The sequence below is a fragment of the Lontra canadensis genome, unplaced genomic scaffold (assembly GCF_010015895.1).
Source record: "Lontra canadensis isolate GAN:19392208 unplaced genomic scaffold, GSC_riverotter_1.0 scaffold148, whole genome shotgun sequence".
Lineage (NCBI taxonomy): Eukaryota > Metazoa > Chordata > Mammalia > Carnivora > Mustelidae > Lontra > Lontra canadensis.
The window spans coordinates 408624-422889 of record NW_022631142.1 but is presented as its reverse complement, the minus strand read 5'-3'; the positions used below and the strand labels follow the sequence as shown (position 1 = coordinate 422889).

The 14266-nt window shown below is 35.8% G+C and overlaps 1 protein-coding gene across 3 annotated transcripts in view; it reads left to right on the top strand.

The window, feature by feature from the left end:
* EPS15 (epidermal growth factor receptor pathway substrate 15) overlaps positions 1 to 13728 on the top strand; it is a 140727-nt gene extending 126999 nt beyond the window's left edge. Inside the window, exons 22-25 of one of the 3 annotated variants that reach the window (XM_032844154.1) lie at positions 3630 to 3706; positions 5048 to 5210; positions 9055 to 9248; positions 11246 to 13728. In XM_032844154.1, coding sequence (XP_032700045.1) covers positions 3630 to 3706; positions 5048 to 5210; positions 9055 to 9248; positions 11246 to 11392 — 581 coding nt within the window. In that variant the 3' untranslated portion in view covers positions 11393 to 13728. The remainder of the gene's footprint in view (positions 1 to 3629; positions 3707 to 5047; positions 5211 to 9054; positions 9249 to 11245) is intronic. The other 2 variants (XM_032844156.1, XM_032844155.1) reach the window with 2 other exon arrangements.
* Positions 13729 to 14266: the final 538 nt, after the last annotated feature.

Below are 14266 nucleotides of genomic sequence, written 5' to 3'. Positions count from 1 at the left end.
GTTGCAGACTAAAAAAAAATACCAAAGAAAGCAAATGCGAGTTACGCAGTTTCTACATATACTTTATTTTGTCTTGTAAAAGTTATTTTTCTACTTCATTATAGATGAGATTAGTTCTGGTGCCAGAAGATTTTTTGCTTGGATTATATTACTAACTTTACTAACTTCTAACTGAGGAAATGCAGAATCTTTCCAACTCTTAATTAAAGCTTTATAACATCCTGAGGATTCAGAGGGAAACTTGTGGTCTCCCCAGAGCATCTTTGACTCTAAAGGTAGTAAAATGCCAAGCAGGTCTTCATTTTTACAGGCAGTGACTCTGGCTAAGCATGCAGATCTTCATATGTTTTATTATTCTTAGCCTCTGCCTTCTTTCATGTTTCTTCCCTAATTTTCTCTATTTCCACAAACCATAGTCCATGGTTGTCTCTTCGAGGCCACTTATTTTTTGCCTGGAAAAATGCGTGTGCATGAGCAGGTGTGTATTTGTTTTATTTGTGTATAGTGTGTCTATTTCTCTCTCTTCTCTCACCTCCTTTCTGTCCACAAGAAAGTAAAACCCTTTTTGGAAAGTCTTCTTGGCCTCTTTCATGTAAACCTAGCTCTTGCTTTTCCTTTACTCTCTTTGAACTTTAATACTTCCTGTATAGCAGTTGTATACATATGTATCACTGAGGTAAGCTATGAGTTCCTTGAAGGTAGGTGTTGTGTCTTACTCTCCTCTAAATCCCTAGTACCTAGCCTTGATGTTTAGTAAATGTGAGTGGATGAGTGGGTCAGTGGGTGAGTGAGTGAATGGGAATGAATGGGAGACCAGCTTGAGAAAATGGATTCTTTATTAATGACCAGTGCCTCAGATTATTGATGAGTATCTTTTAAAGGTTTTCTGTGAGTTTGAACTTGATTATCTGATGGCTTATGAATAGGTCATGGAGAAAAAAAACTTTCTTCCCTTTCCCAGGATTTTCTGGTTAGATACTTGTTCTTGGTTATTATCTGTGAGCCTTAAAACTGGTTTCCCTTATTCCTTGTTGGTCATCTGGTTATGCTAAGAAGTATTATGATATCTGTTTGGAAGATCCTTAATAAGCAGACAGCTTATGTCCACCTTTTCTCTCAATATTTTCAAAGAATATGAGCATATCCTATTTACCAGACCATTTTTTGGCCTTTGAAGATACAGTAGTGAAAAAAGCAAAGTTCTTGTCTTTATAGGGTTTATATGGGAAAGATAAGCAATAAACAAATATGTAATATGTCAAGTACTGATGAAGGCTGTGAATTAAATCAGGTTAAGGGGATAAAAAGTAATATGCCTAAAATGTGGCTTTAAAGGAAAAAAATACCAGGAAAAAAGCTGTTAAAGAGGCATGCTAAAAAATTGATGAGGGTTATTTCTGACAGTGAAATTACAGATGATTTTTTAAATTATGCTTTTATCTAATTTTCTGAAGTCTTCATTGCCTTTATTCTTGGGGAGGAGAGGGTGCCAGTGAGATCACATTTGCTTTAAAACCTTATTGTGATGGTGCATAGTCCCTTGTGATCAAAAGGAAGAAAGCCGTCTACTGATTCCTCTCTGAATATTTCTGGAAGTCCTCAGCACATGGTCTGGAAAAGTTCATACTCGGTGAGTCCTTCCAGTCTCTGGACAGGCCTCTACTTTGTATCAGTATGGTCAGTATCTGAGGAGGTTGTTGCCAAAGTCTTAATTCCCCAATTTGGGCAAAAGTGCTTTGTCATTTATTCAGGACACATTTCCCAGTGTTTGTACTGGTGCTGAATAAGTCATTTATTCTGATGAAGAAACTGTAGAAAAACTCCAGTAAAAGTACAAGTAGCATATTCTTTGTATATAAATGTCATGTATTTCATTAATGTCTTTCATAGTGTATACTTCACAGTATTTCAGTCAAACTTGACCTAACTCAACACTGTTGCCATGAGTGTTATGACTTACTGTAAGAGCGGTGGCAGAGAAAAAGCATGAAGCAGAATTTTTAGTTCCCTCCTGTGAAAGGAGCAAACTCCTCTTCCCTCAGCACCTTTCTACCAGTCAGGAGAGCATCTGTACCCTGGCTGGGCCTCAGCACAGAGCAGGAGAAAGGAAGGAAAGCCTGAAACAACACCCATGACTAGGCTGTGGGACTTAGATATGTAGTTATAATAAAGCATCTTTTATGGCTAAAGCTGTAGAATTTCCTGTAACTCTGGACTTTTCAACTTTCTCTTCAGGCTCAGAGTTGTTGGTCTATCTCTAAAGGACTAATTTCCATTATGTTTTTTCGTAACCTCTTTACCTGCTTCCTCCACCTCATGACTGTCTCGGTGACAGAGCAAGCAAAACTAATATATACCTTCTTGCCCCTTTCCAGTTTATGTCCCTGGTATACTGATTTTTAGAGGTAAAGGCGCACTTTACATATTTAAATGGGTATATGGGCACACTTTTGTTTTAAAACTGGTTTGATGTAAAGAAGATTTGAAGAACAAGGAAAAATTTTCAGTTCCTCTTTGTTCTTTCTGACCCTATCTCTTGCAGTTCTCTTTCCCTTTCTTCCTTTGTTTCTTTGTATTTTCCTATATCAAGTAACAATTCCTATAAACATTCTTTGTTTATTGGTAGCCTTTATGCCTGAATAGGTGAAACCTATCTCAAAATAGATCGGTTCATTCCAGCCAAAAATGTTAATCCATTTGGTAAGTGCAGCGTGATAGAAGAGATAACTTCTCTTGTCCGGAGCAGGTTAAAAAATTATTTTTGCATCTACTGTACGTTCTGCCTAGAATATCTTTATCTTCCCCACCTGGATCTATTCCTTATTTAAAAGACCTAGCTCAAATGGAGTAGTTTCTTTGATACTTTTTCTGATTCTCCCAGTTAGTGAGTCCTACCTACTATAGCGTTTTCATACCTTTCTAATAGCACATTTAAGATTGTTTTATTATTGTTTTTTAACATGTCTCTCATTAGAGTCTGAAATTTTGGGTGTGGGAACTGTATTTCTTATTTTCTCAGCTCTGATATTCAAGAAATGTTTTTGACTGTTCTTGGATAAGCCTTACTCAGTGTTTTTAAGGACTTCACAATCTAATGGTGGTGATATATCAATCACAGATAACCATAGTACAAATTAGAATGCAGTACTGCCACAAAGAAGAAAGAAATCACTTCTTGCTGTGGGAATTAAAGGTTTTCCCAGGCTTTGTGGATGAAGTGGAATTTAAAATGCACCCTGAAGGATTAAGTGTGAAATGTGGAGTTAATGGAATCTACCTTTTCTTACTTCCTGATGACTTTATTAGAAATAGTTTCAGTGCAGGGGAACAATGTTATTTGACATATATTCCAAAGCCTTAAACCTAGAGTTAATTTTCTCATTTTTATCTGAAATAATTAATCATTTGATTTATACAAAAGAACGTAAAAGAACGTATTATGTATGTGTGTCGCGGGTGGCTAAGTATCAATTTGTTCCCGGGTCTTCGTGGATTTAAGTCATAAATTCAGGAACTGATAGTTAGGATTAGATCTTTTTCATCTGTCTGAATGTTACCAACAAAAAAAGGACATGAAATTTTGATGTATTTCTGTCCTATGTTGCATGGATTTTCTTTATTCATTTTAGCCACAGATCCCTTTGCTTCTGTTTTTGGAAGTGAATCATTTGAAGATGGATTCGCTGACTTCAGCACATTGTCAAAGGTAACCTGCAGTGATTAGTGGAAAGATGAAATATTCTGTGTTTCCACCAGTGGAGCAACCCTTCCTTCCAATTATATAACCCTTTCACAGACTTCTCAACTTGATGTCATTGTTGATTTCAGATAGAGATGATAGAAAATATGTAATTAAAGTAGATATATTTCTATACATAAAGACTATGGTGATGGTACAGGTAATTATAATTTTCTACTGACCGGTTAGCTCAACAACTTCATTTTAAGAGTCTTCTGCCTTTTTTAAACATATTTCTTCCAGTTGAACTAATTTATCCTCTGTTGACTATCTGGGTCAGTAGATGTAAAATTTGGGCATTCAGGCCATCTTCTCTGCATTGATTACTTCATTTTATGTTCTGAGGCTGTTAGGGTTAGTGTTAAGATTATTAATACACGTAGTCAAGCTCTATATGCCCGCTATCTAATTTCCAGTGTAGCTGTAGGATTGATTTAGACCAAAAGAGTAAAATTAGAGTATATGTGAAATTATCTATGTCATCTGTTCTCAGCTGGATGTTATTTCCCCCTCCACCTTTGCCCTCTGTTATTTGGCATTGTCTAAAGACATTTTTGGTTGTCACAACTGGGAAGGGGGGCTATTCATATCTAGTAGATAGAGACCGGGAGTGCTGTTAAACATCCTACAGCACAGTATCCAGCTCCCCACAACACAGAATTATGTCCAGCCCACAAAGTAACTAGTGCTATAGAGAAACACTGGCCTAAGATCTAAAATCATGATTTCTGATTCACTATAGAAAAGTGAATCTGTCATTATTAGAAAGGCAGAGTCTTCAGACCCACGTTAAGACTTGTTATTCCATGGCATTAATTTGCTTTTAAAAATTGACTTTTTTTTCACGTTGTCTTCAATATTTTCAAGACGCCATTTTCTTTGTCATTAGTATTAAATCTTTCCTATATTTAAGTGAATTGAGAAGTGTGAAATCAGTATTTTTTTTCTTTATCATATGGATCAGATATTCATTTGAAGAAAAACATATAGTCCCTTTAAAATGGACCTCAGGTGGTTTTGTATTGCCTAAAGCTTGAAAAACTTTTAATCCAGAGTTGACTTGTTTTGGTATGATCTGTTGCTTTTAATAAGTAGTGATGTTATAATCACTACTCATATGGAACCGTTTTTTAAAAAATTTCTCCCTTTTGGCCCCAAATACAAAGGTTAACATGTCAGTGCTCTCAGAATTGAAATAAATAAAGCTGCATAATACTGAAGATCATTGTTCTAAATGTTACACAACCATACATACTTTGGTTGGTATAATTTATATAACTATGTATACACATTTCTTTTCAAACAAAGGTCAACAACGAAGATCCTTTTAGTTCAGCCACATCGAGCTCTGTCAACAGTGTGGTCATTAAAAAAAAAGTGCTTGAGGACACATCGGTCAGAAGTGAAGATGTACCCCCAGCATTGCCCCCAAAGATTGGAACTCCAACAAGACCCTGCCCACCACCACCTGGTATGAGAGTTGGTATCTTTCCTAAATCAACTGAGATGCTTTTTCTCTTTCTGAAGAATACTGGTGTGAGCCTTACAGACTTAAATAAAGGGCTTTAAACAAAAGAAGCCAAAAACATGGCAGAAGCCTGCTATGGTCATCTGTTCTGACAGTACAGAATAATAGACATGTGTCTAAAAGACCAGCATGAGTAACGTGAACCCCTTTTCTGGCAAGAGCTCATTTCTTTTTAAATCATTTTGGAGAGGCAGTAAATGGAAAGAGGACAGTATTAGTGAAATGGCTTGCTTTCTGGAAACTCATTGATTACCATTTACACACAGTTTCCTTCACTTTGTTGCTTTAATTAAGTTAATTTCTGTAAGAAAAGATTAATTTGAAGTCCCATTCTTTTCCTGACTAAGGTGAAGTCTTTCTTAAATCCCTCAATGTGAAAATATGTGGCCTTTTTGGTATCCAGAATTCAGCAACAGAGCAATTTAAAAGAAAGTATTTTTCTTGAAGGAAAATAATATTTTACTTCACTTAATAAGAGACTCCTTTATTTTATAAAAGTCTTTTTTTTTTTTTTTGGTCTAGGAACAAATTCTTTTTTTCCCCCCACCAAAGATTATTTATTTATTTATTTATTCGACAGAGAGAGAGAGAGAGAGAGAGAGAGAGCGAGAGATCACAAGTAGGCAGAGAGGCAGGCAGAGAGAGAAGGGGAAGCAGGCTCCCCGCTGAGCAGAGAGCCCGATGCGGGACTCGATCCCAGGACCCTGAGATCATGACCTGAGCTGAAGGCAGAGGCTTAACCCACTGAGCCACCCAGGTGCCCCTGGTCTAGAACAAATTCTTAATGTTTTTAGTGTCTTGCTTTTAACAAAGGTATCAAAGTTCATGAGAAGTGGCTAACAAGGCAATTCCCTGAGTAGAGATAGTGCTGCTAGGCTGTTACCTGAGAAGATACATCTGGTACATGGTTATTTTAATAATAATCTGTCATTCCTGGTAAATTTTTAGGCACAGTAGTTATGGACTTTTATGCTTGCCTTTCATAATAACCTCCCTGTGGTATTTCTTGGGCAGATTAATTTTTCTCTTTTTTTACATAAAGTATACAATTGTTAATACTCAATTATATTGTGAAAAATCAGGTAAACAAATTAAGTGACTTCTATCTTTTAAGGAAAAGTAGCCTATATCATATATTGCTGGAGGCTAAAGTTGTCAGAATATATTAAAAAACAAATGCGCCAACAATCATTCCAACTAATAAATGGGCAGAAGACACGAATGGACTTTTCTCAAAAAACATACATGCTGAGTGAAATAAGTCAAACAGAGAGAGTTAATTATCACATGGTTTCACTTACTTGTGGAGCATAAGGAAAAACATGGAGGACACTGGGAGATGGAGTGGAGAAGTGAATTGGGGGAGATCGGAGGGAAAGACAAACCATGAGAGACTGTGAACTCTGAGAAACAAACTGAGGGCTTTGGAAGGGAGGGGTGAGCCTGGCAGTAGGTACTGTGGAGGGCACATATTGCATGGAGCACTGGGTATGGTGCATAAACAATGAATGCTGGAACACTGAAAAGAAATAAAATAAATTGGAGGAAAAAAAGCATACAAATGAACAACAGACACATGAAAAGATACTCAATGTTACTTATCATCAGGGAAATGCAAATCAAAACTACAATGAAATAATACCTCACACCTCTCAGAATGGCTGAAATTAAAAACACAAGAAAAAACAAGTGTTGGTGAGGTTATAGGGAAAAAGGAACCCTTATACACTGGTGGTGAGAATGCAGACTCATTGGCCACAGTGGTGTGGCCAGTCTGGAAGACAGTATGGAGTTTCCTCAGAAATTAAAAAATAGAACTATCCTAGGATCCAGCAATCTCACTACTGGGTATTTACCCAAAGAATACAAAAACATTAATTCAAAGAGGTACATGTACCCGATATTTATAGCAGCATTATTTACAATAGCCAAATTGTGAAAGCAACCCAGGTAAGTGTCCCATCAGTTGATGAATGGGGAAAGATGAATGGGGTGTGTGTGTACAGAATGGAATATTACTTGGCCTTAAAAAAGAGTGAGATCTTGCCATTTACAATAACGTGGTTGGATCTAGAGAGTATAAGACTAAGTGAAATAAGTCAGAAAAAGATGAGTACTATATTATTCCACTCATGTGGAAATTAAGAAACAAAACAAATGGAGAAAGAAAGAAAGAGACAAACCAAACCAAAAAACAGACCTTTAACTATAGAAAATAAACTGATGGCTACCAGAAGGGAGGTGAGTGGGGGATGGGTGAAATAGATGAAAAGTATTAAGAGTTACATGTTGAACACTGAATAATGTACAGAATTGTTGAATCACTATATCATACATCTGGAACTAATATAACACTGTATGTTAATTATACTGGCATTAAATTTTTTAAAAAATGAATCCGTTTGCTCATTTAAGTTCTATACCTGTGTGATGACAATAGCAAAGTTATTTTATAATCCTAAGTAAAATAATATACTGGTGCATTGACTAAATCTAAGGATCTTCATCAAAGTGAATATATATAACTATAGAAGTATTAAGGAAAAAAGGATGATTTGTCAGAGAAAGCACTGGACTGGGAGCTTAAAGATGTAGGTGCTAATTCTGGATGTCCTCAGACTAGCTCTGTGATCTTGAGTGTGTAATTTAATATGTCTGGGCCTCAGCTATCTGAGCTGTTAGATGGTGGCAGTAACTCTTAATTTTGCCTACCTTCCCAGGAATGTTGGAAAAATCCAATGAGATATGAGATATGAACATTTTTTTAAAAGATTTTATTTATTTATTTGCCAGAGAGCACAAGTAGGCAGAGCAGTAGACAGAGGGAGAGGGAGAAGCAGGCTCCCCGCTGGGCAGGGAGCCTGATGTGGGGCTCAATCCCAGGACCCTGGGATCATGACCTGAGTCAATGGCAGCTGCTTAACCGACTGAGCCACCCAGGTGCCCTGAGATATGAACATCTTTTATAAGCTGCTACACTCATGGAAAGACTGTTAACGATTGCTATTACCAGTTTAACACATTTTAGGAAAAATGCATATTTGAAAATATATTAACACCTATATTAATCATTTCCTCTTGAGAAGTACTAAGTTTAAGACTTTAAATTTGGAGAACTTGTTTGAAAATGGTGGTGAATTCAGCAACGATACACTGTTGTTTGGTCAAAGATGATTTTATCCACACCCACAAATATTTAGGCCCCAGACTTCAAAACATTCTCTTTATTCTTCAATTTGAAATACTGTAGATGGCAAAAAGTAGGTGAGGCTTTCCAGGGTAATTCTTAATCGTGTTCCCAGGTATTATATACAGATCTAGAGAAAAAAATCAGAAGAATATGGTCATTTTTCAAAGGTCATTTGCCCTTACTGCCACTAGTGGACAGCTGTATCGGGCTGAGGTTACAACAGCAGAGGCCATTTTTGTCTTTATTTTTGTCTTCCTCCTCCTGTTTGATCCTTTCCTTTCCCTCTTTTTGGGAACACACTGCTTTGGGGAAGACAAGGTTTACAGTCCGGGCAAAAAAGATGATTCCTGGCCCATTCCCTTCCCCTTTTCCCCCATTTAGGTACAAGAGCTGGAATGTATTTGAAAGGTTGTGTGTGAAAAATTTGAGGACAGACTATGGGTGTAGTCATTTAAGACCATACTAAGAGTGTATTATTTTAGGCACTTAACCTCCATTCCTCCACCCCCCAGTTCTTTAATGCTCTCTGTGTTCATCTTCTTGTGTGTTTGTTTGCTGTATTTGCTGGTTGAGTTAATTGTAATGATTTTGATCCAGGGAAAAGACCCATCAACAAATTGGATTCTTCTGATCCTTTTAAACTGAATGATCCATTTCAGCCTTTCCCAGACAATGATAGCCCCAGAGAAAAAGATCCTGATATGTTTTGTGATTCATTCACTTCTACTACTACTACCACTACCACTACCAATAAAGAGGCTGACCCAAGCAATTTTGCTAACTTCAGTGCTGTAAGTACTGTGAATGGGCTGTTTGGGGGAAATATCTTTCCATTTACAGTTTAAAGAGTTTTCAGTGATTACTTTGGAGTCTGCCACATTTGCATCATTTCAACTAAATTTACCAACATACTAAAAATGATCTATATTCCTCCCCCAAACAAAATTCCTGTTTGATTCTGTTTTGATGGTTCTAACATTGTTCCATTGCACAAATAATTTTAGTAGTGTTAGTCCTTGTGGTATATACCAGTTGTTTTTGCAAACCCTTCTCTTTGTCTTGGTAAACAATATAAATAAAATTTGCAAATTGTTTTGGATGATGGTCCATTAGAGTCATTCCTGTCTGCCCACTGGAGGAATAATGGCAATAATGAGCTTGTGTATTTGTAATTGTGTATGTGTGTTTGTGTATAGTTTTGATGGTTTCTGGAGACCTGTCAGCAACTATTATATGGGGAGATAAAGCCAGGGATTCTTTGACTAGAAAGCGAAACTCTGGTTTTCATATAGTAGCGTTTTAAAAATGTAGATGTCGATTTCATGAAGTAAACACAGTTGTCAAGAGCTAAACAGTCTTTAATTATTTGGATAGTTCTAATCATATTTACTCTGCATTCTCCCAGAGCTGACTAAAATAGGCACACCGGTAAAAACAATGGAAAGATGCTGTGATGACACATAGATAGGGCCAAAAGAGCACAGAAATGGGGCAACCAACTACGGACGTGTCACTCTGGAGCGACATAATGCAACGATACATATTCCATCATTATTTAGATAAAAAATGAAGTTATTTATTTATTGCTTTAATTTTTTTTCTAGCTTTTGAGTCTGTACTTTAAGTTCCATTCTTATGAATATGACAAAGCAGAGTAGGAATCAGTATTTTGCAAGTGGGAAAATGGAGTGTCAGAATTATACTGACTTAACTTTTGTTAGCTAGAGTTTGAGTTATTTCAAGCAAGAATCCAAAATTGCTTCCTTTGGGTGATTATAATCCTCTTAATATAAAATAACTTTCTGGCTATGGCACTTAATATCTTAAATATTATTTTAGCAAGTCAAAGTCTCATTGGCATAAGTCTTGAACTATAGCAGAGGCATTTTGCTTATTTCATACTTCAGAATTTCAGCATGGTATAACATAAAGCAACTCATAATAAAAATGCCTGCCTGCCTTATGAAAGTTTTGTTAAGTATTGTAAGTTTTAAAGTCCCTCTAATTCACTAGGGGAAAAACTACCATTTTCAAAAAGCTTGACAGTTTTTTTAATTTCATCCCATTGTGGTATTTCTCGGTATGACTGAACTTCAAACCAAGTAAAATTTTTTTATTTAGTATCTCTCGACGTTGCTGTTTTACGTAGACAAAAATATTTCCCTGACCTAATGTTAAGGTTTAAGTTTTTATTAGCGTTAAGTGTATGGTTTTATTTAGATCAAGTCAAAAAGTTCTCAGTGCCTGCAGAAACCTTTACAATGCATTAAAAAATAATTTGATCCACATCTTGTTTATTATACCCAGTACTACTTGTTTTATGTTTAGCAAAATCAGCATATTCTTTGCTACATAATTTTTCTGTACGTGAGAGCAAGGATAAGGTAGGAAATCACCGGTGGGATTAAGTTGAAATGATTGATCATGTGAGGATGCTCCTGAAGTTGAAGTAATAAATGTTTTGCATTAGATTAAAAGGCTAGCCCTCCCATTTGTAAATATCCTAATTCACCTTAAGTATTTCTACTTTTTAAAAGTGGTTCAATGTTTAGTTTTATAAACGTTCTATCAGTAGACTGCAATAATTTTTCAAATTAGACCACATTTAATAACTGGTAAAACTAAATGTGTTTTCAGGGAAAAAAAAAATTAACAAGTAACAAGGCTATTCCCAAAGTCCTACAGGTGAAACAAGTAGTGAATGTTCTTTGTAATGACTGTTTTCCTTCTTTTCTTTTTGTTTTACTCATTAACCTACTTATTTGTTCATCTGTCTTTTAAATAACAGTATCCCTCTGAAGAAGATATGATTGAATGGGCCAAGAGGGAAAGTGAGAGAGAGGAAGAGCAGAGGCTTGCCCGACTAAATCAGCAAGAGCAGGAAGACTTAGAACTGGCTATCGCGCTCAGCAAGTCGGAGATATCAGAAGCATGAAGAATTCTCCTGTCCTTTGTCAACCATACAATATTCTTCTTCCTAAATACTGGAGCTCTTTACAGTGTGTATCAAAACTACCTATGAGCATGGGAATACAAAAGGTTTGAGATTCCTGTAAATGTGACAAAAGTTTGTGTTTTTTTTTGTTTTTTTTTTGTTTCTTACTCCATTTCAGATTTGTCTTCCTGCCCTCCGCCCAACCCTGGCCCCTATAAAAGCAGTAACCCAGTCAGACGACTTCACCTAGGCTCCTGTTCTGATGTGCATTTACTGTGAGCTTTTGCCTGCCTATGCTACTTTTACTTGTAAAGCTAGAGTACCCAAGCTTCTGCCTTCTGGAATATAGAGAAATAGTTCATCCCTATGCTACCTGTGTTCTGTAGTTAATCTGATGATAGCTGGTGGGTTTCTTAAAGTTTGCAGTATTCTTTGATTTGAATGGTTGAGGGAGGGGAAGGGAAAGAACATCCTATTTCTTTTAGCAAATTGGCTAGTTTAAAGCATATGTTTGTATTTCCTTATAGTTAAAATACTGTTCAGTTTTTTTATAGATAAGAAAAAATGCTTTGCATAAATTGACTCCACTGTTGAAGGGATGCTTTAAGTTTGAACCATTATAGCTTCAGACTCAATCTTTTCCTAAATAAAAATGTTAAAGCCTCATGTGTGAAATATATTTTTAAAAAAATGTCTGTGGATTTAAAGAATTTTAGATGAACAGATAGCTGTCCATAATTTTGAGTGCTAGACAGTGGAGAATATGTATCACTTAACATATACCTAGCAGTGTAAGGTAAGCAAAAATCTAACATGGCAGCCATTCTGCCATTGCTATGGCACTGTCCCCTTTAGTTCATGGTAGGTTTATTTTTGTACTTTGCAGAAGAAATTTTAGCATGTGAGAACTGGAAGGTACTTTAAACTTTTGTATATATATATTTTTGTTTTCTTTAATGAAGGCTCACTTACTTGAAATGTAAAAACTTTCACTGAATACAAATGGGAAAAGTGATATGTATTAAATCATATTAATTGCTTTTTGTCCATCTTTGTGGTTTAAAATAGTTTATTCTCTTCCTGGTTTTTGCCTAGAAAATTTGTGGGCTAGCAAGAAAATCTTGTTGTTGTTGTTGTTGTTGTTTTTTAATTGAGAGAGAAGAGAACTATCAAATTGTCAAAGTTCTTCATGTGTTAAAAGTCTATCTCCTATGAAACTGAGCTAGCAGGCAAGCTGAATTTGAAATAGACTGTGATGTATAGGCTATAAACTGTGGAATAACCTTAGTTTTCTTTTAACGTCAGTTACTGACTTAGGTAATGTATTGAATACCAAGATAAAGAAAAATGCACCTACAAACTAATTAAAAGTCTTTGTGATCACCAAGTCAAGGTGGTATTGATCTGCATTAATCAGAGTAACTTACTGCCTAGCCTATGAATAAATTCGAAAATATCCAATTCATTTAATCTTGAAATGGTGCTTTTTTTCTCTCTCCACACACAGTTGGACTGCTGCAGTTTAAAGCAAACTTAACATCATGTTCTTGCACAGCTAACTTTTTTTCTACTTTTATAAATTGAAACATTTCAGCATAAAAGTCATACATATGAAGCAAGGGCTGAATCATAATCATAAGGCTTTAATTTTGATAAACTAATCCAGTGGCCTATGGATAGACTGCTAAAAGTTGATTGAGAAGGTAGTGTTGGGAGCTGTGATAGGTAGTCATTTTGGGTTTTTTTTTTTTCCCTTCCTCTTACACTTCAGGATAAAGGTAAGTTGACTTGAATGGACTTCTTTTGCACTGGGAAAATGAACAGATGTTTGAAATGATTTTAAAATATTTTTTTTAATTAAAAAAACCACTCTGGAAAATATTAAATACCTGTAACTTATAAACACCCACCTTCAATGTAATAAGTGTACCCTAATCTTATGTATGTTTAACTGGATTACACAGATTCTTATCTTTTGTTAAAATATGTATACTCAGTGGACCAATATAATATTAAAGTATGTATATATTATATAAATCTCTTTCTCCATGCTCACTTGTGTAGGATGAGTGTTTGAGAGTCCTTTGTGATTACATTTTACTTTGTTGACTCTGGCTGCAGAGCCTATGCTTTCAAAGGACAGACAAGTATTCCTGAGAGCTCAGTGGCACTACTCACAAAGTTTTAATCGCCTTCTATATCCTTGTTCAAGTTTTGTTGGGCTCTCTTTATAGAATTTTCTGTTTCAAACTTCTAAATTATAGCCTGTAATTATGAGAACAATAAACTTTAAGTAATAATAAAGCATACTATCCATACATTGTATTTGAAATGGAGTTTTGCAATTCTCTCTTGTGTCCATGCTGTGTCCAGGAAGAGGTAGGTACACTGTCAGCACAGATAAATATGCGTAAACAGCTTGAGGCAGTGCCTGGTGTAGAATACTCAATAAATGTTAACTATTATTTTTAGTTACCATGTCCTGTTTCTGTGAAAGAAAGATGGAAAATGTATATGCATAGAGACAGTGCCTGAAACAGATGGTTTGTATATATTTGTTGAGTGGGGATTTATGACATGGATCCTGGGAGGGCACCCTAGTATAAAAAATTCTTTACAGTCCTGGGATAGAATCCTTAGTCCACCATTTTTGAGAAAGATGACTTTGAGAAACTCATTTAACCTCCCTTAGCCTCATTTTTGTCATCTAGTGAATATAATAATACTTAACTCATAGGATCATTCTGAAGGATTTGACTTTGGCAGCCTTTTCATATTACGTATTTTAATTAAGCAACGTCTGCCACGTTACTATTAGTAGTGAAAATAGCCATTGGTTTCCTTGTGGCAGCCACACAAGAGCAGAGTATGGCA